Source organism: Strongylocentrotus purpuratus, unplaced genomic scaffold (assembly GCF_000002235.5).
Source record: "Strongylocentrotus purpuratus isolate Spur 01 unplaced genomic scaffold, Spur_5.0 spur5_scaffold_6, whole genome shotgun sequence".
NCBI classification, from domain to species: Eukaryota; Metazoa; Echinodermata; class Echinoidea; order Camarodonta; family Strongylocentrotidae; genus Strongylocentrotus; species Strongylocentrotus purpuratus.
Window position 1 is genome coordinate 3,016,657 of NW_022145612.1, and position 27,163 is coordinate 3,043,819.

Here is a 27,163-nt window from a genome sequence, read left to right on the forward strand (position 1 = left end):
TGCATTTCAGCTTTAACTTGCCCACACAAGTATGTCTCTATTCTTGTCCAATAATATACCTGGACTGAAAACAAATGATGGGATAGGGGGTCATATACACCCCTCTCAAAAATACTCTCCACATTCCTAGTCTATTCTAACTAGAAGCATTTACTTAAAGAGAAAGTTGAGTTCTGGGAAGAGGTGAAAACTAATTTGTGAGCATTATTGTTATTATGCATGTGTGGAATAACAACATCAGATGAAATATGTTTCCTGAAAAGCATGGATCTTGAATTCTTCAAATGCTCTCATATTCTAAATATGACATGTAACAACATAAAAATCAGAACAGATTTTTATGCCATCTTTCTGTGTACATGCAGTGTGTACATTGCTTGTAACTTTACCAAGACTGGGCCAATTTCTTATCATTTTGATGATTCCAGAACCTTGCAGTAAACACCAAAACTTATATGCTGGATGATCAACCTTTTCTGATCGATTCCACACCGTTTCTTTCACAATGCAATTGCATGATCAGAACTCAGCTTTATCTTTATGCCATAACATCAGGATAATGCATGATATCAGGTGCAGAATCTTTGGTTTCGCCCTTATCTCTTTCATTCCATATACTACAATCTGGTAAGTCATATCAGGAGGATATTCAATAAGATTTTACAGAGAATCTTTGTTTTCTCTTCTTTTTTCATTAGTATTGCTATGCTCTACAGAAATGGACTCAATTCTCAAGTGATTTGTGCACTTTTTGCTCATGCATGTACAATCTTTAATTCAGAGCATTCTGGATCAACAAATCAAAACAAAACATCACTAAAAGGGGACACTAAACTGCTAGGGGTTAAGAAAGCTGAATACTACATATCAGACATTTAAACAAACTTAATATATTACTTGGTAATGAAGCAGCACAAGAACAATACAATGCTTTCCAGGCAAGTTATTTTGGAGTCAGCTCAAGGATGAGAATATAACAAGGCTTAGTCTAGTGATGCCACACTTGAATTTTGTTGCAAGCTGACTTCTATAGTACAAAACTTAGATACCATCTGAATACAACTTGTGCCAGTCCACATAACTCAGCTGAAATAAAGGCTATAATGAGGTAACTAAGACCTTGACTTCATCAAGTATTCACGTGAATACTGGCCCAGAAATAAATCAAAGGGACGGATATGAAAAAGTACTTTGGTAGCTTCTTCAACCTTGTCTTCAACACTTTTTTTTCAACTTCAGTGTCACTTCATCCTTGAATTCATGAAATGACCTCATTTCATTGACACCATGCTATATCAGGGCCGGTATTCAATTCAGTACTTGCATCAGAAATATGAGTATTTCACTCAAATTTCGTCTTTGATAAAATAATTGGCCAACTTTAGAATTCAGTTGAAGCATTTGGCTCAGTATTTTACATTAAGTTTAAGTTTATTTTGGAGGGCCTAGTTAAGTAGACATTTGGCACAATAATATTAGCGTATTCATGCCACACATTAATGCACATTCTTTTGGATTGACAACGTGAGGTCACAATGCTTATCAGTAAATATATTGCCTTAAAATCAGCTTTCTACAGTATAATACTGACATGAGATGTGAATACGAATCAAGGTATATTACTTATCAAGTAAAACCAAGTAAAGTGCTAAGAAAATTATTGACTTAATCCACGGACCTAAATGAAGATGACAATTGAAGACAATAGAATACAAATATATGGGACTGGCAAAATTCCCCTTGTTATAATAACAGTTTGTTATATCAGTGTTCTTTATAACAAGGTTCCAAGGTATTTAATAGCAGCCTCTGTCTCTTGACTCTCGCTCATCTGCTAAAATAAGTTTCAGATATAAAGTGTTCTAGTTTGTGATAATATAGAATCTTGGTTGATGACCTAGAATTCTCCCTTATCTGCTATAATAAGTTTCTGAGATAAAGTGTTCTAGTTTGTGATAGTAGCGAGTTTTCGCTCAGCGACGGACAGACCTTCTATGATGCGGGAGCCCTCAGGGTTCAGGCCGTCGCACACAGACCGCCCTCGTTACAATTTCTGATATAAGGTTGTTCTAGTTTGTGGTAGTAAGGGATCTTGGTTGGTAACTTTTTCAATTCAATTCCTTTAATTCTGGTTTATTGTAAATAAAAACATGCTGAATAAAAAGTCCAGAGAGTCATACAATTCAGTTTACAAATTATAAATACATACAAGATTATAAGAAATCAATACCTTTAGCAATCTTTATATTAATTACTGATTGTAATTAACTAAACAACTAATATCAAATAATCGTTAAATAATACATATTTCAATTATTCAGTTAAAACATTAAAATAGTTAAATATGTTCTTACCATTTGCTAAATGTCATATTAAATTTTGTCCATACACTTTCAAATTAATTAGTAACCTTTTTTAATCTTTTCTTTTAGAAGCATATTTCTATGTAGATGATTATCACAAGAAATATAATAATACAAAATATTCAAATTATGATAACTTACAGAGTAGTCCTATCAGTAAACTATGAAATCTGATTAAATCTGGTTAATTGGTATGACAAGAAACTAATTACATCTTGATCTAGACACCTGAACATAATATGGTCATAATATTGGGTAGAAATAACAACAGATTTGAGTTCAAGATTTGTGTGAAGTGGGGAATGGGAGACTGCTTGTAACACTCTGTTCTCATTTTGGGAGTATTGAGCTGAAGAGAGTTGCGTAGAGTGTGCCGTGAGATGGTTTGTCTAGCTTCAGGCAAGAGATGGTGGTGGCGGTGTGAGATCACCAGGGATTTAGCAAACTTTTCACAAAGAACAGAGGGTCGTTCAGACAGTCTGACAACACCCAGCGACTGCAGAAGTTGAGCATAAGACATTTTGTCGGGAAATGGACCAGTGATAACGCCCAATACTCTCCTCTGCAGCCGCTCAATGCTGTTTACTTGGACAACAGTTAAACTTGATGACCAAACGGGTATACCAAATTCAAGGCACGGACGAATGTACATCATGTATATCAATACCAAGTCCTGAGTGTTGACACCGTTCCTTTTCAGTTTACTCAGTACATATAGTTTGCGTGATGCATTTTTGACGATGGTTTTATTGCGTTGATCCCATTTAAGATCATCTGGATTGTTATACCACGTAATTTCATGTGAGATACCACTTCAAGCTGAACACCATTGATCTCCAACAGAAGGGCAGGCGGTGCATTGCACAAGAATGAGATCAGCATGGTTCTGCACTTTGTTGGATTTGGCCTCATGTCGTTTATTTCACACCAGTCAACAAGGTAATCAATGTGTGTTTGTAACTGTGGAGGGTTCAACTTCTTGGCAACCTCTACAAGGCTTAGATCATCAGTATATTTCCAGCAGTGTTCTGTTGACAACGCAGCATCATTAACTATTATCAGGAAAATAATGGGTCCTAGTTTAGTTCCCTGAGAAACACCACAAGTGAGGTGAGAAAGATTTGATGTAGCCTCGCGATAACGTTCAGTTTGTGTTTTTTGCGTCAGAAAACTACAAATAGTCGGAAGTATGGAGCTGTGACATGGCTGTGACATGGTTGATATGATCAAAAGCATTGCTGAAATCGATCATGCATAAATTAACATACTTCCCAGATCGGTCGATTCCCAGATGAGCATTATCCAAGAGACTGATTAAGTAATGGCAATTGATGTTCCGGGCATGTCCCCAAACTGTTGGGGACCAATAGCATGGTGTACATCTTCAGTAAAACAGGTAAGGAATCCCTCAAACACTCCTGCTAATACTGACGTGATAGAAATTGGCCTAACTTAGAATTATTTTTCCTTATCTGCTACTATAAGTTTCTGAGATAAGTTGTTCTAGCTTGTGGTAGTAAGGGATCTTGGTGGTTAACTTAGAATCCAGGTCGACTAGGTTACATGCAACATGAAATCTCTGCTCCTTCAATGATACCATGTCATCATCCATGGTACTGCAGTGAGTGAGGAGAGAAGAGTAAGAGAGAGAGAGAGAGAGAGAGAGAGAGAGAGAGAGAGATGGGGGAGACAGACAGACAGAGTGAGAGAGAGAGAGAGAGAGGGGGTGGAGGAAGAGAGGGGAGGGAAGGGAGAGAGAGAGAAAGAGAGAGAGAGAGAGAGAGAGAGAGAGGGGTGGAGGAAGGGAGGGAGGGAGGGGAGAGACAGACAGAGACATACAGAATAACAAGGATGAGAAAGAAAGAGAGTAAATTATTAATTTTAGGCATCATTGAAATTAGGACAACAAAAACAAGTTGAATTTTAATTGGATAATAATAATGCATGGAAGAAATTCTCCTTTTACATGTATCTTCAGTTTGATACACTAAAATATCATGACAAGGACAATCAAAATCAATAAATGGTACATGTCCGAGAAAAGGTTACAGGGACTTGATTTTTACAAATAGGATGCTTCTTCCCAATGTTTCCTGTAGCCTTTATGAAAAGTCACAGAGGTCTAGATTAATACAAAAAAAAAGCTTCTCCCCATGTCTCTTACCTAGAAGGGTCAGCTGGTTTGAAAGTGATCAAGATGGAGCAGTCTCTGGCTGTTCTTGACATCATGTAGGCGTTGAGAAGAGACACACACTCCTGGATAGGTAGACTGGATATCTCATCATCACTCAACCTCTGCTTCACATTGGTTGTCAGGCAAGATGTTAAACATGGATCAGTGATGCGTAATCCCTCCCTGAAGTGGATTAAAATGGAAGCCGATGTCCAGTTTTAGGGAATGCAGAATATCGATTTGTTAACAGGACTGTGGTTAGGAACACATCTAGATATGCGTTGATAATCTTGCTTGACATGGATTAATGTCTTAGAGGAAAAAATACAGGTTCTTTTGTCATATTAGATTGTCAACTTTCTTGATGATTGTTAATATAGAATTTAAGGGTGACCTAGCGTACGCTCCTCAAAGGTGTAAGGTTAGGGTCAAGGATGCAATAGATTTTAAGATAGATTTAGGATTAGCTTTAGGATAAGGTATAGTGTTTGGTCCATTTGATTAGTGTAGGATATTAATGCAGAGCATTTGTTGCATAGGGCAAGAGCCATACAACCAAGTAAAAGACTTACTTCTGCTCCGGATAGTGACTAAGATGCTCCATGTATCTCTGGTATACCTTGTGGATCACATGGATACCATGGGTGTCCATACGTTGCATAGTTAAGATACGCCCAAGGACACAATCCTTGGCTAGTCTGCATGAACTCACTTCTTCATCATGATCTGTGAAACAACCATATATAGTCATGTAATTTGTAACACCTTTTATCCTCCAAGTAGTTTAACACAATATATGAATATGCATCTACAAAAGTTATGAAGAGCATGAACTATGAATGGAGCGTACAGGGAGTCAAGAAAACTCACATTTACATGTAAGTAAATTTGCAGGATGAAGAAGGGGGAAAATGCACACTTTAGTTCCTATAATGCAGGTATTTCTTTTTCATTTCAAAATTCTGTATAATGGTTTGTTGACAAATAATGGGACTCTTTATTCATGTATCAAACAAGAAGTCATTAAGAGAAACAAATTGTGTATTTTTAGGATAGATATAATAACTTCAGATTATTTACATATCACACTTGCCTTGCAATATACTATCAATCAACTTTCATTTCAGAACAAGAAGGAACAAGTTGATAGCTTGAAAAGTCTTAATATGATTGCTGAATTGTGTTGATGAATGGAAAAGTAAACTCACTCAATCCATGTTGTTGACCTTCAAGACATGGTATCCATGGTGATGACCCCTGAGTGATCTCTTGGAATGTTGATGCGTTATCAGATCTACACAGGGCCTGTATCACAAGACTTATTACATCTTGAATACATGCACTGTAAGGGAATGTAAAGAGTGTAGACCTTGATCATTTTGATGTATTTTGACAAATAAGGCCTCGTTCAGGTATGCCCCAGCAAAACGGCATTTTTAAAATGATCGTAAAGTGTAATAACTGTCACCCTTGTGTACATGTATCTCATGATACTGAGCTTAGTGAATAGGAACTTTGTTACGTGCAGTTACCATTCATTTGAACAGGTCATTTAAACACTGTGAACAGGGCTCAAGCAATAGACAACATATCAAGTGTAGAGTGGTGACCAGGGCTCAAGCAATAGACAACATATCAAGTGTAGAGTGGTGACCAGGGCTCAAGCAATAGACAACATATCAAGTGTAGAGTGGTGACCAGGGCTCAAGCAATAGACAACATATCAAGTGTAGAGTGGTGACCAGGGCTCAAGCAATAGACAACATATCAAGTGTAGAGTGGTGAACAGGGCTCAAGCAATAGACAACATATCAAGTGTAGAGTGTACTTCTACATACTTATTTCTTTGTAGATTCATATGATTACTCTTAATGCTAATGTTTTATTGACTCTATCACCCATATGTATACAACATAAACAATGATACAATTTAAAATTCAAGATGACAATGGCAAGAATTGGTAAACAATAGTAATCTCATTCAACAAAAATAAAACATGAAAAATGAATGATAACAGACACTGTGCTGGATTAACAGCTTGGTCACTGCTCAATCAAACATTGAATAAAATGACTCCCCGCCCATATATGATTGAAATATCCGTGTTAGTATTTCCTTTGGAATACTAAAACTTCATTTGCTTATATCGCAGATTTACAAAGATTTATCTATCAGTCTGAAACCAGCTAAAATAATGCTTCGTTTTAGTCAAATATTTCATATTTTACAACTGCTATGTGCAAATTTGGACAAGGTTTATCATTTCAGAGATAGAGCCACAAAACAATTGTTAAATCATAAAGACATTACCTTTTCGAGAAAGTATGAGGTACATGTGGACGAGTATTATCTGAAGACAGAGAACCCTCTTCACATTCAAACCAACTTTGTATTGCCATGGTAATATCTTCTTGATCATCCTGGGAGGGTAAAGACTTGTCTTCTCTTGGATAAATTATCTCACCATCCTGTATCAAGACAAAAGGGAAATAAATAATTGCCATGATAGGCAGGCCAAGAAACATTTGGCTGAACAGCAAAGAAAGAAATACTGCAGGCATGACTGATGACAAAAGAGAAGAATGAATGTATCAACTAAATACTTGTTGCACATGGTGATCATACTAAGTACTGCAACTGCAAAGGGCAGGGGTGATAGTGAGCACTAAAAAAAAAAAAGTTTTTTTGTTTTCCCTTCAACCACGCCCCCCTTGAGTAAACAAAAAGAAGAGGATTCGCAGGGAAAAAATGGCATCTAACAACATTCCCCCTTTCGAGTAAGAAAATTGGGGAAAAAATAGGGCAAAATAGGGAAGAATAGAGAAAATAAGGGGGGAATCGGGAAAATCAGGATAAAATAGGGAAGGGGAAAAAAATCTGGTAAAAAAAAAAAAAAAAAAAAAAAAAAAAAACTGTTTTTTTTGATGTTTTTTTTAAAATCGGGAAGAAAAACAAATCGGGAAAAAATCGGGAAAAATAAAAAAAAAATCGGATTTTTATCAGGCCTGAAAGGGAAACATTTCAACAATGACATACCTTGAAGATGCACAAGTTGTTTTGTGGTGTTTTGAACAAGCTTTCCAGTGCATGCCTCATTCTCTCTGGAACTCTGTCAAAATACAAGTAAACAAACCATTGATTCTACGTATCAATCCTATATAGGTATTCCCAACCAAACCTGGGATGTTTGCTCCAGTAAGACTACATGTACCATACTGTCAATGAGATATATTTTGAAAAACATGCCCTCCATTCCCATAGTGCAAGGGCCCCATATAACTGGTAAAAATAAAGTAGAGTTCTATGTCCACAGCATTTTTTTAATTTTCTTATTCTTTATATTATTATATCATGCAGAGACTGTAATCAACAATTTTTTTGAAATCCAACAGGTTTAATCAGATGCATGTAATTTAGTGTAACCAAGAATTCTTCTTGCATCGCACGGTCATGGGGGAATTCAGTTTGTTGCACATTTTTGTAACCACTGATGCACCAACCAATTTATAATCTTACCCTGAGAAGAGATCGATAGGACAATATTTGCTTGTGTAGTCCCATACACCTCTTTTCCTCTGAAACGTAAAAGAGATAAGATGTTATGTTAAGACTATGAACGGAAGTTAGTTTTTACTGTACCTTGGATGAATAACACTGTATGTGTAGATTAGCAACATGTACTATTAGAGCATTCAGTCCTTTTCAGTAGACTCACTCAAGTAGAATGAGTTCTTTATGTTATACAATTGCAACAAAGCAATTGCATTTTTGCTTTAAAGTAGATATTCATTGATTTTAAATCTAGCTTTATTTTCATTATTGCAAAGTTGAAACTTTGATTCGACAAGGTTATCAAAATTCAATGCTTGGAAACATTCGAAGTAATGATTATTATAAATTACAAAACGCTTAAATACAGCCCCGGCATAGCACCTGAATAGCTCTCCGAACGCTGCTGAGATGTGTGAGATCATAGCAGGGACATGATTTGCACAAGCAGACGATGTACCATGACATCTCACACATTTTCAGTGCCTGTATTTTCATCTTCTCTTGAGTTCTTTCTCTTACTTCACTACCGCCAGGCTAAATGTATAATCTATTGCCTCACTCTAAACCCGCGCATGGTTTTATTTTGATGACAAATGCAGCGATACAAAAATAAAGGAATCTGTCGCTTGTAAACAAAATAAGACGCCATTGTATATTCAGCTGCAGACACCGCGGTATGTTCGGCGTTTTAAGAGGGAACAAATGCTGTCCTTAATATCAATCCGGGGGCTTTTCAATTTGAAAGGCTGGTTTCTTTGATTGTTAATTACCCCTATCCTGTGTATTTACAAGCATAAGATTTTAGTTATCAGAATCGGGTCATGTCCCCTTTTGATCGGTTTGACGTGCCAGTACATTTATATACACTAAACTCATTATAATTTGACAAATAATAGCTTTGCAATTATGTTCATTCTTTATGGGATGTCGTCTGCTTGGGCAGTATTGGTCCCTGTTGTGACGTCATTAAAACATCGTTATTTTCTGGCGAATCTCTCGTATATCCCAGCTGCTATGGAGGTGGTTGTATTTTTATTTTTATAAATCACCCGATATGTAGCTGACCTCAAACTTGTACGATGGCCATCTGTTAGCTTACCAGTTTCTAGTGATACATTAGTTGACATATTTGTGATTTTCTTTGAATTTCACCTTTAAAGGCAAATACTGAGCCATTGATATGAAACAAGATTTGCTGAATATTAGTATTGTGTTCAGCGAGAAAAACAAGCCTATCTGACTCCCCCCCCCCCCCAAAAAAAAAGATAATGGTAATAACTACCATAAAGCTGGTAGAAATCAAAATCTACTGGTAAATATTTTTTATAGAGAACCAAATTGAAAACAAACAAAACTTCAGACAATTCAAAAGACATAAATCTAAGTAAAATCACTGTTGAGGTAAATATTTTAAGTGAAAAATATCAGACAATAGGCTTCATAATTATTTGTTGATTCAAAGAGATATGAATAGTCTTATATTTCAAACCTTCAGTATTTGTTGCATACAAAACAAGCACACTAGTTGATCTTCAATCTCTATAGATGGTAGATGATGGGTGAGTATATAACCACGCTTGGGCTAAAGAAAAGAAAGAACAAAATTACATTACTGGCATATTAACATTTTAGGACTAATAATAATCACTACTGCTTTAAAAAATAGATTCTTTAATTTGTTTGGCTAAGCAATCCATAAAACTCCTTTACATTGTAATATGAAATACGAGCAATTGCAATATTTTGATGGTGATGAGGATGACAAAAATATGTAATAACCTAACATTTTCGTAGGAGAATGTTTAAAATAATTTGATCAATAGAAATGAATAGGATAAATGCAATCTAATACACTGTTAAAATTAGATATAAAAATAATAAGTACTTCTATTGTCTTTCGTTTATATTTTCAGTGTCATATCCTAAAACCTACACAAGATTACATAGAAATCAAAAGGCTGCTAGAAAACCTTGCCTTCCATAGGCTTTGTACACGTGATTCAATCATTAGATATGGCTTGAGGACAGACTCTACTACACCATCGCCAATTACATGTAGATATCTTTTATTCAATATTATGGATAAGCAAGTTTTAGTATCAAACTGAACAAATAAATGTTGATAGAGGGATATATATGTACAATGTACATAACCGAAATTGGTAGACTTGTACCTTCAATTCGATAGTAAGCGTTGATCTTCCTTTCTGTCCAATGTTATCTAAAAAGCAGAAGTTTGGCGAGCAGAGCACCGACGTCTGATAGGGGTCAATGACCTGGTGGCATCTTTTCAATGGTCTTTGACTCTCAAATGCCTTGCTCACTGAATCAATGAAATGTGGACTGACCGAAATACATTTCTGTGTTCACAAGAGAGAGAGAGAGAGAGAGAGAGAGAGAGAGAGAGAAATCATATACCGGTAAGTCACATCCTCTTTAAAATCTAGAAAAAATTTGGTTACCATAATGCCAATTTTCATTTATTCTGTTCCGTTCCTAATGCAAACACTGTGAATTCAAATTATTATCTCAAACATGAGCATTATTAAGAGTAATTATACAGCTCAGCTATACAGCTGTGACAGAGGAGACTACAAGGTCTAGATTATCTCTTTCATTTAGATCTTGTTAGGTTATGACAGTAAATATCTTTATAGACATTGTTTCTCTTAATACAAGGAAACTTTATTGTAACATGGAACCCCTTACACCAAGATCAAAACCTAGCTGTTTTGGTGATTGGTGCTATGAACTGGTACATCTTAATATTTTAAATTCGCCCTTACTGGAATACTGGAATAACTCCCCAAGGCAGGTTGAAGGCAATTCTTGATGTAGTTGATTTTCGCCCAACACTCCTCTTTCCGAGAATTCTGGAGAAAATAGAGATGGTGAAATATCGATTGTTACAGTTCAAGTTTTGACGATTAGTACATGCATAAAAAACCCTCAAAAAAAGTTTAGAAACTTAGGTATGATTGATAACATCTCTTTTTTCATGGCATAATCATAATCGGAAGGAGCAAACACCCACTGTTTTTTATGGGTATTTCCAGGAGTGTAAATGACGGTCCCAAAAATTAATGACTTTTCAAAATGGTGTTTCTTCATCAAAAGATGAAGTGCCTTTATCAAGTGAAACAGAAACAACACTGAATACTTTTTAGTCACTGAGGCAATTATTTCAAAAATGTCACGATTTATATGTCAATGTAGCAGTAAATATAGTACCTTCTCTAAGGCATCTTTGGCATCTTGCTTCCACAGCTGATAAACAATGTGCTTCTGCGATCATGAATAAAAAAGAAAATTAAATACAATGTCATTATTTGTAACATTACTTTTTTTAAATTAAAATTATTTTAAATCACAACCCTGGTTTGTATTAAAGGTAGAAATAAAGTATTTGATACATCATTTATACACCAAAACACAAATAAATAATACACAATTTTTTAGAAGTTGTGATCAAAAGTTACCAAGGGTACTAAATGTTTACATGTATCAATTCTCATGCAGTCTCACCTTCTTATGGCCGATAACAAATGATGAATTTCCCTCCTTAATGTATCTCCAGAATCTGACGTCATCATTCTCCTCTTCTTCTACACCATTAGAATCCATAGTCCCATCCATTTATATGCTTTCCTGATGTTGTATCACCTTCTAAAAATCCACATGCTTCCTACTGCTAATGGGCCTGAAATTAGGACAGAAATAATAAAAGTATGTATGGCATGTAAAAACAGCGTTTAAGTTGCGTCATTAGGTTTAAAACATGTATAATTACAATTCTATGCAAGAGATTGTTGAAATGTTCAATCACAGTTCACATCAGACACCTTTATAAGTTTAGGGTCTAATTAAGCTACAGAATTATTTTTTTGTCATTCATCTTCTGATCTTGTTATATAAGCATGTTGTTTTACCTCAATATGCCCTGTCTTCTCTTCTATCTTCTTACTGTACAGTTTTCTTTGAAGAACTATCCTCATTTCTCTCTCTCTTCAGTATTGTATCATTAGTGGCTAAATCCCTCTTATGGATACATCAGGGGTGATAGTGAGCACTATAAAAAAAAAAAGGTTTTTGTTTTCCCCCTCAACCATGCCCCCCTTGAGTAAAAAAAAAAGAAGAGGATTCACTGGGAAAAAAATGGCATCTAACAACATTCCCCCCTTTCGAGTAAGAAAATTTGTGAAAAAATAGGGCAAAATAGGGAAGAATAGAGAAAATTAGGGGGGAATCGGGAAAATCAGGATAAAATAGGGAAGAAAAAAAAATTGGTAGAAAACAAAAAATCCTGATTTTTTTTTTTTTTTTTTTTAAATCGGGATGAAAAAAAAAATCGGGAAAAAATCAGGAAACCGATTTAAATCAGGTTTTTATCAGGCCTGATACATGTACCTTCCATTCTTATTCACAACCAAAGACTCTCAGGCATTGCGTTTGCACCCTGTGAGAGAGAGAGGGGGGGGGGGGGGATTAGGGAGTCCTGAAAAGGACTGTCAGTATAATCTTTCTTTCTTGAGTGTGTGTAGTCCTTAAAAAGGACTGTTGGTAGTCTTGAAAAAGTCTGTTGGTATTCTTTCTTACTTTATAGTTCTAACTATATACGGTTGGAGCTGATGGGTAGTAGGAGTGGCCGCTCTTTTATATTTTTGACCATGGAGTAAATACATTTTGTGTTAATCAACAACATTTAAAATAAATATTCAGTACTAAATAAGGATGAGCTGAGATGACAACACAAGCTCCCTACGGTGTAAATTCAGTTGTATGTATTTAAAAAAAAAATGTATATATGTGCATATATTAATAAAAAATTATTAAACTCAGGCATTTTTTTCATGAATACCATTTCATACCAATTAAGTCTCTCAAAGGGAAACATATTAATAAAGAAATCAAAATGCAAAGGACATTCCCCTAGTAGAGTCCTTGGACTGTGTACAGTGTAGATTAGCTGATTGCACAGCTCTAGCATTAGTATATATATGAATGAACATATAGATGTTTAGACATGCAGTGTAGGCCATATGTTACTGCAGCACACTTAGACAGCTAGGTCTATACATACTTCTGTCATACTAGGCACAGCATCATTCAAACGGTCTATCCATGATGGGGAATCCTATTCAACTCTTCTCTGTAACAGGCCTGTTCTACCTTCCTTTTTTCCTTCTTGGATACATGAAAGGCAATGTCATTCTCCTCATGGCCCTGGTCTTCAAGGGACCACGATGGATCTTTAATCGCAAGACCAGGAACTTACGACCAGCCTGCATGGAGGACACGCAACTAGGCACCCACAAATTTGTTACTGTCAAGGTAAGTCTATATTTGTTCTTACCAGCTTTTGGTCAACCACAAAACAAACAGGTATATATAGTCACAGTCAACTTTTCCTACGCATATTACAGTGTACATGCAGCATTTAGTCCAGATGCAATGTAAGTCAGGGCTTACATCGAAAGGGTGCGATAAAAGCCCCCCCCCCCCCCCCCCCCCCCCCCCCCCCCCCGCTTTTCTCGAAAGGGTGCGTTGAGAACGGAGTACCGTCTCAACACACCCTTTCGAGAAAAGAGGGGGGTCTTTTCTCGAAAGGGTGCGTTGACTAGTCTTTCACATCAGTCGCTTAAAATGTTTAAGGAATAGAAATGTAGTTTGATAAATTAAAATAATCAAAATTGAAACTACTTTTTGCATAGTCTTGCAGTTAAGGCATTTATAAGAATTAAATCAGTAAATAAAAAGAAACACAATGAAATAATTAACTTAGATATTTAAAAAATGTCAAATATAGGTGTTTAGCTAGTCTTGCATATCAGTCGTTTATTTATTGAAATAAAAAAAAATATCCATTTCCTTTTTTGCATGGAATTCAGTTTTTAAATGTTAGCTAGTCTTGCATAACTGTCGTTAAATTACAAATAAAAATTAATATGTATTAATACGTATGCAGTGTATGATCTAAAGTGCTGTCTGCATGTCATTTGTACATGCATAAATGCACAGAAATCATGCTAATATCCTATTGGCTGCATGTACAATCTGCTTCTCAACAAAATCTACTTTTAACTCTTTATTTGCTATGGATTAAAATTGAAACCCAGGACTGCATGCCAGAGGAATATTATGCAAGATGTACACTGATCATGTGCCAAACTTTGACTATGGTAGTCCAATTTGTTCCAATTGGCGAACATGCAAAGCCAGTAAAAAGTTAAATGATTTGCCTTTGGCTCAAGAGGATATCTATCCGAAAATATTAATTTATGCAGATGTATTTTCTTCCAAATAAGTGACTCTAGTATAGAAAGAACAAATAATATTTGTCTCTTGTCATCTTCTTTATGCTTCAGGATATCACACTACATGTGGTAGAGTCAGGTGACCCTAAGAATCCTTTGATGTTATTCCTCCATGGCTTCCCTGAATGTTGGTATTCATGGAGACATCAAATCAGAGCATTCAACAAAGAGTATCAGTGAGTATACCTTCGCAGCGATTGTACTAATAGTTAAGAGAAAGTACAAGTAAAATCTGCATACATTGTAGATCCTAAATGTATGTACAGAAACTACAGAGCTGAAGCACAATAACCACATTTATTGACTATCAATGTAATGATAACCCAAAGAACTTTTAATCTCCATAATATACCCTATAATAGATTATTACAGAAAGTAATGTTACATCAAAATACATGTTGCACTTTAATAAAATGCTATGTAGTAATCATAATTCCAATAGGATTCATTTGTTCCTTTGATTTTGAAGCATGTCTGATAAATGAATTCATTTTTTTCCTTCAATACCATAAATAATTTTAATGAGATATTTCTATTTCTCTGATATGTCATATAGCTCTGCAAATATGTTGTTCTGGATGTACATGTATTTCTACTCTCTCTCTCTCTCTCTCTCTCTCCCTATGTCTTGTTTACTACACATACAAAACGGTAATATGCTTTTACAGTACTCTGGCCTTTACTTTACTTTTTCATTTGTTTAGTTGTGTATCGTTTGACATGAGAGGAGCTGGTGAGTCAGATGCCCCACTATCTAAGAAGTTCTATGGCCTTGATCAACTCACTGGTAAATAATAATAATTTTCACTTCAGTGGCACTAAACATATTCAGTGCTCTTGGTGGCAAATCCTGCCCTAACAATTTTTGTTTGGACTAAAAAGCTGTCTTTACCCCCTGAAATTTAAAAAAGATGGATTGTGATACCGGTAATTGATGACTGCATCATATGGATGACATACTCTGTTCAAATAAAAATACATAATTGTCAACTTTTGCTATTTGAAGGCTTAGTATGGGCTATATTGTGTAAAGTTATTAGATTGTAAAGATTAAGATCAAAATAATGTCAGTGCTTATTCATTTCTAATTCCTATCAAAACAGGGGAGACATTCGTAGTTGATACAGGTTATGGGTCATACATGTACATGCAAGTCCTGAACCTATCTAGCTTATGATTGGGGTGGTAGAATGATTGTATCAACTTTCATTTTCCTGTCTAATTAACAGGACACATTCAGGAGCTGATATAATATTATGGGTCATAAGTCATCATGATTAAGGTAGAATGATTGTGAATATTATTAACTTTCATTTATAACCTTTCATTCCTTTCTATCTTAAAAGGAGACATTCATGAGCTGCTTCGTGTTATGGGTCATAAGTCCTGTATCTTGGTAGGACACGACTGGGGTGGTATGATCGGCTGGGACTTTGCTTCTCGCTACCCAGAGATGGTAGATAAACTGGTCGTTGTCAATGCTGCCCATCCCCATAAGTTCAGTGAACTTTTTCAAAGCTACTTCTTACCACAGCTGTGGCGCTCCTGGTAATCAATTCTAGTCAATGTTTTTGAAATTGGGGACAAAGTATTTTGTGTGATTTTAAAGTCACACGCACACATTTTCTTATGCCTTCTACAATCATATATGGTTTTCACTACTTTTCCACTGGTATACACATGTAGTTCTGTGTCCTCCAATCTGGAGGATTATTGCAAAAGTTGAGTTCAGAGAGATAGATTTTGTAGTATAATGATAATTGTGCATTTTGAGGTTCTGGAGTCATCACAATATTTAGGTATTGACTCAATCTTGCTGAGAGTCATAGAGTGAAAAGCACTAAACACAGAAATGGATATATATATATGAGACCATGCATGCACACATCTGGTATGAAGGTTTGGTCCAACATTTTCAGCTAATAAATGTAGTCATATTCCAAAATGGTATTTTAAGAGCAATCTTTTCTTTTTTCTATGTTGGGACATTTGGGATATTTTTAAAAGCTCAGTTTATTTTTCACTCTTAACAGAACTCAACCTTCTCTTTAAATGAAATGATAGGTTTGTGATCAAAATGTTGAACGCGCATCCTTTTCACACACAGCTAAAATTCATCGTATCTAGAGATGATTAGAATCACTCAACAGTTTTAAACATGTTTATAGACAAAATTTCCCAGTGTGAACATCGTTTATACGATGTTGGGATAGATACGAAGTCGCGATCCATACGCCCCTAAAAGCAGGCTGCAGATACGAAGTTCGTATCTAGAGAGCTTGACATTTTGTGTGTGAAAGGAAATTCGTGTTTAAACGTGTTTAAACTGGATGGAGCGTGCGCTTTGATTGATATGACATGACCTTCAATGCGCAATGGCACTACTGCGCATTTTACGAGCAGTAGTTAATCACGAAACTATTAACGATCGCAACAAAATTTCTGTGTGTGAAAGGCTCGTGATTAGTTTAAACACATTCGAAACACGTTTATACTAATCATGTTTATAGAATTTTAGCTGTGTGTGAAAAGGCTGATAATCCTTCAGAGTATATAGCTTAAATTCAGCTTGCTTTCAAAACTTGATTTTTCATAAAGATTTGAAACAGGAGAGGCACCAAGCCGTTTCAGATTAGAAAATTGTTCAGGTGTGTATCAGCATATGAATATTGGATCAAGACTTCTTTCAATGTTCTGTCAGTCTACAAATACCTATCCAGAATGTGACAAGATCTTGGATGTTCTCCCATTCCCTTCCATGCAGGTACGTATTTTTCTTTCAGCTGCCATACCTGCCTGAGCTGTTGCTTTCCATGGGTGATTACACGTTACTAGACAAACAGTGTATGAAGGGCCCTGCAACCAAGGAAGATATAGAAGCCTTCAAATTTGCTCTTTCAAGACCAGGCAAGTATCTAACTCTATGTACCTTCTACACATCAACTTACATCAATAACCACAACTTTTAATGAGTTACATATCTTATAACAAAGAAAACGGTTTCTACAAGATAGCATGTATGGGCTAATTTCTTGAAACCATCTTACATGTACATGTAAGTCTAAAGTCTAAGTCCAAGTTCTAAGTTCTATGACAGTAATGACAAAGTGGCCTACAATTTTTGCATCAATCCCATGAAAAAATAAGTACTACAAATTTTTAAAATGTAATCCCACATACCTATCGCTGTTGAGGCTGAGGAGTAAGAAGGAAATGCAAAATTGTATTCAAATGTTAAAAGTTGGTAACATTAAAGGTAAAGACCAGTTGTGGTCATGCGATTGCATTGTGAAAGAAACGTTGTGGAATCGATCAGAAAAGGTTGATCATCTAGCATTGGTGTGTACTGCAAGGTTCTGGAATCATCAAAATGATAAGAAATTTGGCCCAGTCTTCGTAAAGTTACAAGCACTGTACACAGAAAGATGTATATGGGACTATATGCACACGTGCACGACACGTGCGTTTATCTCTCACAGACCATGGATAAACTAATTTACCAAATATATCAATTAGTAGGTGGTTTCCCGGCAAATTTTTTATCATCATGTATTAGTCAATACAAATTCTTTCACATGATTGATAATGAGAGCTTCCATTTCATTTTTTGAAATTGGGGCGTTTCCAATACTGGTCTTTACCTTTAAGTCATATTTTTCTTTGATGCACATATACGTTAAGGCTCACAATATACACAGGGCTAGAGCCATGATTTCAATGCTTTAATTTTGGATCTAATTGATATACAAATGTATTAAACTCTATTCCCGAATATGCTCAAAATGAGTAGCAAATACCTGAATACAAAAACAATACCTAACTAAATTTTGGTGAATGAATGAATCCTAATCTCAAACACAATTTTCTACTTTATATTACTCAATGGATTATGATGTTATTATTATTACAATATATTCTTATATTGATGATTTTTCTTTTGATGTGATACAATCTGTAGTTATTATAATGTGACTAATTTTGTTTAATCACTCAGTGAAACAAACAGCTCTTGAGCTGCATGTCCTGTTCCTTTTCAATAAACCTATTCCAATCAGTTCAGTTCAATTAAACTAGTCCTTGACAAAGGGAGAAATCAAAGAAATTTCTTTGCTATTCTGTCACTACATAAAGGGCGAGTCACAACATTCCTCAACTACTACAGAAATGCAGCGCATCAGTTTTTCCAAGGAACAAGCCTCGTCCGTAATGCCCCTACGCTTCTCATTTGGAGCACAGCACACTATGCTCTGCATAACAAACTAGTGGATGGAACAGAAAGATTCGCTCCTAAACTAACCATAGAGAGAGTAGAAAAAGGTGACATGTTGGTGCACCAGGAACAGCCTGATCTAGTCAATGGACTCATGAAAAAGTATCTTGCAGAATAAATTTAATTTTTCTATCTATTTCTTCCCTCATTTCCATGTGTAACTTTTTGTATGTTTTTGTAGAATCTGCCTTGCATGGACCATTGATAAGCTGGTCAAGTCCTAAGCTTTCCTTAATGATTCCTTCTTTTTTAAAATTTATGCTATAAAAAATGCCGATATGTGAATATTATCTCAGTCTGTAATGTTGAATAATCAAAAAGAAAAAAAAGAAAAAAAAATGATCTTGTTATATGTTAATCATGTGAAAGCAACATGAGAGAGCCTACAGATTACAGAAGTCCATGAAATGTTAATTGAGTAAAATGTGTAAAATGGTAATTATACAAAAGAATTGGAAAGGGCCTAATAGTAAATGTGATCACATTTATGCTATCTAGATACCTAATTTTGTTGTAAATCAAAGAAATTTTAGAATGAAAACATGTACCGTAAATAAATTTAACATACTTTGGTCCAAATTAAATTGTTTATTTTTAGCACAAATTGTTATTAAATTAAGCAGAAATGTTACTTATAGCTTCATTAAAATAATAATTTTGTATGACGGACGCACCTAACAAGATTTAAAAAAACTCTAATTCATATTCAGTTGCAGCTGCCTGATATCTGAACATGTGTATTGCTCTTTTGACTTCAATGCCTGGGTATGTAGGTATACTAATCTGATTAAGATGATGACCTAAAGAGCTTTTTTGAATTGAAGTAAAATTGATCTTTGTACCACTTGTCTCTATTATCATACTAGAGTGTTTGATGGTAATATAAGGACAGTGTGAGAGAGATACAATATATTTAAAGGTGATTACTACATGAGAAGCGATGCATGCATTGGCGGATCCAGGGGTGGGCCGAAACGGCCGAGCCCCCCCCCCCCCCCCTATTGGCGGCGCCAAAAAATTGAGAAGGAAAAAAAGAGGAAGAAAAGAAGAGAAGAAGAAAGGAGAAAAAAAAAAAAAAATAAGAAAAAAGAGAAAACGAAGAGAGAGAGTTCAAAAAAGAGAAAAGAAAAACAAGAGAGCAGCCGGGGAGAAAGAAAGACAACGAAATGGCACTAAGTGACAGTAACAACGAATAAGGGCAAGACTGGGGGGGGGGGTGTGCGTATGTGAAATGCGGGTGCATGTAGGGGGAGGGGTGACTGACCGTATTCTAATTTTTAGGTTATGCTAAACTGAGTCGGAATTATGCTTATTTTCAAAAATTCTTAAAATGCTTGTTTATGTTAAGCCGTAGTGCATGAAAAGGTTAGTATAAAAACACTTCTGAAAATGCCGCGCCCAGCCAAAGAGTGGCAGAATGGTAATCTAGAAATTTTCGGGTCATTCTCGAAGGCTTGGGAGCCGTTATTGAAGAGGTGGCCGGCCATATATGTAAATGGCAGTGAAGGTAACGATGGATAAGGGAATAAGGAGGAAGGGGTGCACATGACATTGTGAACTGCAAGCGTATTGGGGATGATCATCCTTTCGTTTTAGGTTGTGCAATCTGGATCGGAATCCAGCATAATATTTTTTTTTTTAAATTAAAAATTAAAAAAAATGTTCATGCAAAAGAATTCAACATATAGCATCGCCCGGCCCCTACAAAGAGAAGCAGATTGTACTCAGGGGATTGGGGGGGCGTGGGAGACGTTATTGAATAGAGGGGGCCGGCCGTATGAATCCCGAGCCGCCGATTCGAAGTTAAACTTTAAAAACAGCCCCTGCGCTACAAAAGTCATCACTCTTTGGTAAAAAATTGGAGGAGGGCACATTGTTTTGGATGTCTTAATACAGGATGGGGTTGGAGCCTTTCTTTCCTTGAAAATTTAAAAAGAACCAAGATGCCCGAATATGCATGTTATCTCATACATTTTGGTGATAAATAACACTTTCACAACCAGAAAATTGATATTCGGGCAAGAGGCTTCAAAAACAATATCAAAAATTTTGCAAGCGCGCGAGCATAACTTAAAAACAGGATATGTTGATATCTGACAAGAGACGGACGTGAGCCTGCCCCCCTTCCAAAATTTTGCTTGCTTATAGGAACCGGCACGGTGCTTCTAATATAACCTTGTCAGTATTGATATGTTCAGATTCAATTCATATTTATTTCATTTCCAACAGAAAGACAAACAAAGGTATTGCATATATTATTACAGAAAGTTTTAAAAAATGTATGTACATAATTCATTTTTTCTGTGTAACTATACAAATACACTTTACACATAATAAAATGATTACAAGAATTTCTTAATTTCTGAGGAAATGGGGGGATCCACTACAAAAAGGAGGTCTTGTAGTTTGTGGATCCCCCAGAAAAAAAATAACATTGTTTCAGATGAAATAACGGTCTGCGTGATTTTCAAATTTCCAGCCCCCCCCCCCCCCCCCTATTGGAAAATCCTGGATCCCTGCTGGCATGCATTCAAAGGTTCACCTTGTATTAACAGTACCATGCAGATATCTGTTATAGATATAAGGTCAATAAAAACACAATAGCTAAATCACTACTGTGTGGGAGATTTTTCTTTTACCTGGTACACATACACATATGGTTGTCCATTAACCATAAAACTGTTGACTTTAAGTGTATGAGGGATTGCATTGAGTGACGTGGATTAAGAGGCAGTATATTGATACTCACACGGATACACAAAAGGAACAGGTTAGTTTTCAGACTGTCAACAACTTATATTTCATAGAAGGCATATAATTCTTGTCACTCCAGAAGATCCTAAACACATCGGCCCGAATTCACAAAGCAAGGCTTGAGCTCAGACCAAGGTTTGAGCTCAAACCTCCTTTTGTTTCGCCAAACCTCCTTTTGTTCTTTACAAACCAGGTTTGTAAAAAACGCGTAAAACGCGTCATATGACATACGAAAACCAAGGTTTGTCGACAAACTTCCTTTGTGAATTCGGGCCATCAAGAGGAAGCTCACCTAAATGTAACAAAACATGCCTGTCTGCCATGGAAAGACCTACAGGGGACAGTTCAAAAGGGTTTCTAAAAAAGCTACTGCAAACTGTTTTCTATCTTCAGTCAGTCTGTGATTATAGAATAGACTTCAAATTTTGTCTTAAGTTGGGTGATAGAAATAATAAATAATTTTTTTTTTGCTAAATCTAATCTCTTGTCAATCTAGATATATTATTAAAGTAGCAATCCTACTGCTCTTTGCAAACAACAAATGTATTAACTTTAAGTCTTTATCCATATTAATTTTTTTTGTTAAACCCTCCTAGCAACTGACCACATCTGGTTTTTTAATTCCTGTCAACAAGATTCCTGCCAACCAAAACTCCTTAAGATATGAAACTTTACCATATCTTTGACCCCTAGAGAGCAACAATGGGCATGTTAAAGTATCCCTGCATCAGGACCCTATGCTATCTACCAGTCTACATCTTGGGCATCCCTATAGTTCTCTTGATGGTCTTGAAAGGATTGTTCTATAATGGCCCACGCTGGCTGTTCTATGAGAAGGAAAGACGGGAGAGACCAGCTTGCATGCAAGACCCACAGCTTGGAACTCATAAATTTGTTCAAGTGAAGGCAAGTGTCTATCGATCATCATGGAGGTTTTATAGCTCAAAATGTACTAGTATAAACCTGTAACAGACATACAGGATATGTGATTAGAAGACATGACACTCAACCCCTTATTTTCAATTCTCATGCAATGTCAATTTGATACCACTTTGCTGTTAAAATGTACATGTTGCTGAGAAAAGGGTGTTACTAGTAGCTGAGAGTGGATTTCACTTTTACAACAGATAGGTCTTCCGTAATGCATGCACTCAAGTTCCTTCAACTTCAGAAGAACCTCATAGTACGTAAAGTCATCATAAATTCTGCATCTGAAGAGTGACTGAATGCTTTGTAATATCTTGCAGGTCCCAAATAATTTCTGTGTTGGCCATCGGTTTCGATATGAGCAAGATTTTTACAAATATTAATTGGTAATACCATCAAGTCCAGTATATGAACTATGATGCAATGCACAATTGCACATGGAGACTACCAAAAGTTTGTCTTGAGGACCATATCTGAAATTTAAATATTTTTACTAAAAGAGTATTTTATTGCTATATTCACCCATACAAGTGACAGAGCTTGCCGTTTGTACTACTTGTGATGAAAGTCCTCAGGTTCTACTTGATGTGTCGATCACTTCTGAGTGCGAGAATCTTTCATCAGAAGTATTATTATTGTTCAATCTCCATGATACAGAACTTAAAGCTGCATGTGGTAGAGTCTGGAGATGCTAAGAATCCTTTGATGTTATTCCTCCATGGCTTCCCTGAATGTTGGTATTCATGGAGACATCAGATCAGAGCATTTAACAAAGATTATCAGTGAGTATAACCGTGGCTGAAACTCAGTCCCAAAGCAAATTTTCAAGGATTAATCCAAACATCTGCAAAGCCGATGTGCAAGGGCTTTTTCAAGTAAATAGTTTCATTTCAACCCTCCCCCCAACTATATTGACCTAAATCATAACAATTAAATAATTTACTTGCCAATTGGCAAACAATTATTACCAGAAAGGGGACATTTAATAGTTTCACATTTTATTTCTGTTTTAAATGTATCATAAGTGCAGACTGTGCGAAAAAAGGCATTTAGGCAGAAGCTTTTTTACATCCTAGTATTGCATGTGATTTTCATCTCTACTCAGCTGTGTAGCATTTGACATGAGAGGTGTAGGTGAATCAGATGGCCCTCCAGGAAAGAGAAATTATACTTCTGACCTAATTACAGGTGAGCTTCCCTGGCCTTTCATTCAGCACACTTTCATTCCTATTCATATGTCTAACGATAAGTCATTTAAACTTGTATTGTAGTGTCAGTTTGTAACTCCAAATAGTAAACTTTTACTAATGGGTGTTATAAATGTATGTATCATGTGCAATTCTGAGGTAGCATTCTCATAATGATTAAAATACATCTGCTAAAGCCATATTGCCTAGAGATACATGAATGTTGCTCATATAAAGAGCTCATTAAAATATAATGTTCAATAGAATTTGTTATTTTTTTCCTTCAAATTGTACCTCACGAAGGGGAGATATTTTGGAAATGATCACAATCAAACTTTAAACTTTATATAGCATACAATCTTTATTTAGAGGATGTCATCATCTGGAGCCAGAAGGGCTAAAGCGTACATGAGGAAACACCCTTCTGGCTCTGAGTATAAGATACCTTAAAAATCTGTAGACATGTATTCACTCACAGCAGAGACATTTCAAAAGTATTTATTTCTCTTTTTACAAACACTAATCTGTTTCTTTGTTTGTCTTCATGTCCAGGTGATGTATGTGAACTAATCCAGGTTCTAGGGCATGAGACATGCATCTTGGTGGGACATGACTGGGGTGGATTGATAGGATGGAAGTTTGCAGCACAGTATCCTCAGATGGTTGAGAGATATATAGCAATGAACATACCCCATCCTGATAGATTCAGCGAGCTCTTAACATTTCACCTACCTCAGATCATCATGTCATGGTGAGCAACAGCTATATCTAGTATACCAAAAGGTCCATGGGCCGGACAGTGCACCAATTACAATAACAAAACAAATTGTGTACAATCTGCTTACAGAAATAATATTTGAGGGCATTGAGGCTAATAATTCGAATATACAGTGTGTCACAGAAGAAACAAAACCAGGTTTTATGGCAGATATTTTCTACCATATTGAATATTTTCCTTGATTATAAACGTGCATGAAAAGCTCTGCTTCTCTTCTTTCATTTGATGCACTACTTATTATTCATAATTCAGGCATGATTGAATTAAAACAAATGGGAAGTGGTGCTACCAACATTTTATTTGCTTGAACAAATTGCAACATTGTGTTCGACAGAATCATCAGTTCCATTGTTGCCAAATCTCTGACGTTGGACCCCTCAAATACCTGCAGTCACATCCCTGCATCTTATTGCTAGCAGAGCTAAAGGATTTAGCCCAGCACTCAAACTTGGCAACTGGAAAACTGTACATGGTATTTCAATATGGAGTATAACATGAACCAGGAGTTGCTCAACTTTGTACTACCGGTATCTTTTGACTTTGACATTGTTTCACAGGTACATATTTTTCTTCCAAATTCCTTGGTTTCCTGAGAGAGCAGTAAAGATGGGAGATTACAACATGATTGATGAGGAATGCAAGCATGGTGAAACAACAGATGAAGATATCCAGGCATTCAAATACTCTATATCGAAACCTGGTAAACAAAAACCCAAACTCTTATTACATGTGCATTACAGCTCTCTACACATAATCAGGTATAAAAGCTGGACAAGGCATTTTTTACCCTATTAACAGGAGAACCTGAATAAGTGGGAAAAGTTTCTATGAAATAATTAAGAGATGTTTGTTCTTATAATACCCCATTAACAGGAGATGCCCTTCATCTGTTACCCTACGATGTGGTGACTACTGTATTCTGATGTGGATCCATTCTAAGTGCTCGCTTTGGGGGTTATGAAAGGCATATAAACGATCCTGTTAGCTGGTACCTGCAACCCTATTCCAAATATATACACTTAACCGGAGACCAATTCCATGGTTATATTGGCAATTATTGTAATTACTGACTATCAGTGGTACGGGATGGGCCCTTGACAGTTCAACAAATGAGACTTCACATTCATATCCATCTATAATGTACATCTCTCAAGATTAAAAAAATATATATTCACATTTACATGTAAAGGTGTATACAATATTAGATATGAACCATCATAAACATACCGGTATACTTTCCTTTTATAAGAAATTCAAATATAAATCCAAAATAGAAAATATGCTTTCATACATTCGGGGGATAAAGAAACCCATTCAAACACCTTACATCATATTATGGCCAATAATTTTTATAAGGTTTTTGAATGACTTGAAATATCTAAAATTGTTGACAGGTCGTACACACACTTTCCTGAACTACTATCGTAATGAACTTACTCTACTCTTCAATAAGACCGGTGTGGTAAAGACACCGACTCTGCTCATCTGGGGGACAGCAGACAATTACCTCCACACCAAACTTTCTTACGACACAGAGAAATTCTGCCCCAGTCTGAAGGTAGAGCGTATAGAGGGCGGCAATCACTTCATCCAACAGGACAAGCCAGATCTAGTCAATCAGCTGATGAGAAAATATTTGGAGAGAGAAATTACTCTTAAAATATGAAGCTACTTTTAGAAGATGCAATGAAGTTCTATATGTTTATCAATAGTAAAGCTCCTTTTTGTGAAGGAAAAAATATAAAAACTGATAATGCTAAACATTCAATCCCGAATAAGTACATGTACATCACCATTAATGATTTTATTGACATCTCCCATAGATGTATGTGAATGAACCCTTTTTGACAACTATTCTGAGATGCTAGAAAAAACAAATTATATGCATTTGGCTGCGTTCATGCTTAAATTTTGAAGGCAGAATGAGCGATCTGAAACGCTCATCGTAAACGCTCATCGTGATCGCAGTTCCACGATGTAGTGTTCATGCTTACTTCTCCAGGCAATTCTCCTTTGGTGGCCTTCAGCTGGATTCGCAAACCTGTGTGCGTATGCTACGTAGACCCACTAGAGGTCAGTGCGTTGACCCCATTTAAACGCGTTTACAAATTGTAAACGCATCTTTTTGTGAGTTTACGATCGACGATCGTGATCGCCGTTTTTCGGTGATTCTACAAAAGTGAGCATGAACGCAAGCGTGTTTTAAACTAAACGCGTAACAGATGCCTGATTCTGGCCGTCAAAATCAAGCATGAACGCGCCCTTTTACTACCGAAATTCATCTTTAATACATTAGAATCACAAAACAGTCGACTCTCATGACCTTTAGATCAATTCATAACTTGACTGCACCATATTTACAATATTGCCTTCATTCAACTGGAAACCTAGCCCTCCCAAAACCAAAATCTGAATACTGTCAAAGAATGTTTAGTTACCAAGGAGCATGCTCTCTTAACAAGATTACACATCATATATATTCCACATCTGATATAGCTGCATTCTGTCAATTGTTAATGAATTAATTCCAAATTTTATTTAAAGCCAATAATATTTTTTCTTTTCTTTTATGATCTTTGCCTACTGTAGGGTGTTGCGTTTAGTGTGTAATTTTAGGGTGTTGCTTTAATATATTATAAGGGTATACTTAGGGTGTTACTTTTTGTACTCTAAATTGAATTGTAATATTTGTCTCTTTGTTTAATTATTAATTTGTATATAGCTAGTGACTTTCTTCTGGACCCCTCAGTCAGTGGCACAGCGCCACCATGTTGGTGGGTGCTGAGTAGGGCCAGCCACCCATCCAGCCGTCATTGTGTAATGTTTCTTTTATACTTCTTTTTA

At 36.0% G+C, this 27,163-nt stretch overlaps 3 protein-coding genes across 5 annotated transcripts; 2 read left to right on the forward strand and 1 right to left on the reverse strand.

Moving 5' to 3' along the window:
* Window positions 1–743: 743 nt before the first annotated feature.
* On the reverse strand, window positions 744–25,861 carry LOC100890290 (inositol-pentakisphosphate 2-kinase). Of its 3 annotated transcripts, none has more exons than XM_030973293.1 (13): window positions 25,757–25,861; window positions 11,615–11,789; window positions 11,321–11,374; window positions 10,876–10,962; window positions 10,264–10,449; window positions 9,579–9,671; window positions 8,054–8,112; window positions 7,574–7,646; window positions 6,848–7,005; window positions 5,745–5,878; window positions 5,109–5,262; window positions 4,528–4,719; window positions 744–3,979 (listed from the first exon to the last, which is right to left on the reverse strand). In XM_030973293.1, the coding sequence occupies exons 2-13, from the start codon at window positions 11,723–11,725 to the stop codon at window positions 3,832–3,834; spliced, it is 1,449 nt and encodes a 482-aa protein (XP_030829153.1). In that variant the 5' UTR covers window positions 11,726–11,789; window positions 25,757–25,861; the 3' UTR covers window positions 744–3,831. The 3 variants fall into 3 exon arrangements, with proteins under 3 accessions (XP_030829153.1, XP_030829154.1, XP_030829155.1); XM_030973294.1 differs by lacking the exon at window positions 25,757–25,861 and adding an exon at window positions 17,116–17,199; XM_030973295.1 differs by lacking the exon at window positions 11,321–11,374.
* On the forward strand, window positions 12,944–19,270 carry LOC754157 (epoxide hydrolase 4-like). Its single transcript, XM_011663012.2, has 6 exons — window positions 12,944–13,420; window positions 14,455–14,579; window positions 15,108–15,190; window positions 15,750–15,951; window positions 17,168–17,310; window positions 18,535–19,270. The coding sequence occupies exons 1-6, from the start codon at window positions 13,211–13,213 to the stop codon at window positions 18,789–18,791; spliced, it is 1,020 nt and encodes a 339-aa protein (XP_011661314.1). The 5' UTR covers window positions 12,944–13,210; the 3' UTR covers window positions 18,792–19,270.
* LOC591839 (epoxide hydrolase 4) lies at window positions 22,939–26,240 on the forward strand. The gene is made up of 5 exons (XM_030973298.1): window positions 22,939–23,136; window positions 23,460–23,542; window positions 24,094–24,292; window positions 24,877–25,019; window positions 25,714–26,240. The coding sequence occupies exons 1-5, from the start codon at window positions 22,940–22,942 to the stop codon at window positions 25,983–25,985; spliced, it is 894 nt and encodes a 297-aa protein (XP_030829158.1). The 5' UTR covers window position 22,939; the 3' UTR covers window positions 25,986–26,240.
* The last annotated feature ends 923 nt before the right edge of the window (window positions 26,241–27,163 follow it).

Bases quoted from the DNA above. Each gene is read 5' to 3' on its own strand.
- LOC754157 (XM_011663012.2), top strand. From the start codon at position 13,211: ATGATGGGGAATCCTATTCAACTCTTCTCTGTAACAGGCCTGTTCTAC. The intron at 13,421-14,454 runs GTAAGTCTATAT...TTTATGCTTCAG, and splicing joins ACAAATTTGTTACTGTCAAG to GATATCACACTACATGTGGT. The intron at 15,191-15,749 runs GTAAATAATAAT...CTATCTTAAAAG, and splicing joins TGGCCTTGATCAACTCACTG to GAGACATTCATGAGCTGCTT.
- LOC591839 (XM_030973298.1), top strand. From the start codon at position 22,940: ATGTGTCGATCACTTCTGAGTGCGAGAATCTTTCATCAGAAGTATTAT. The intron at 23,137-23,459 runs GTGAGTATAACC...ATCTCTACTCAG, and splicing joins GCATTTAACAAAGATTATCA to CTGTGTAGCATTTGACATGA. The intron at 25,020-25,713 runs GTAAACAAAAAC...AATTGTTGACAG, and splicing joins ATACTCTATATCGAAACCTG to GTCGTACACACACTTTCCTG.
- LOC100890290 (XM_030973293.1), bottom strand. From the start codon at position 11,725: ATGGATGGGACTATGGATTCTAATGGTGTAGAAGAAGAGGAGAATGAT. The intron at 10,450-10,875 runs GTAAGGGCGAAT...TTGTGAACACAG, and splicing joins GGAGTTATTCCAGTATTCCA to AAATGTATTTCGGTCAGTCC. The intron at 3,980-4,527 runs GTAAGAGACATG...CACTCACTGCAG, and splicing joins AAACCAGCTGACCCTTCTAG to TACCATGGATGATGACATGG.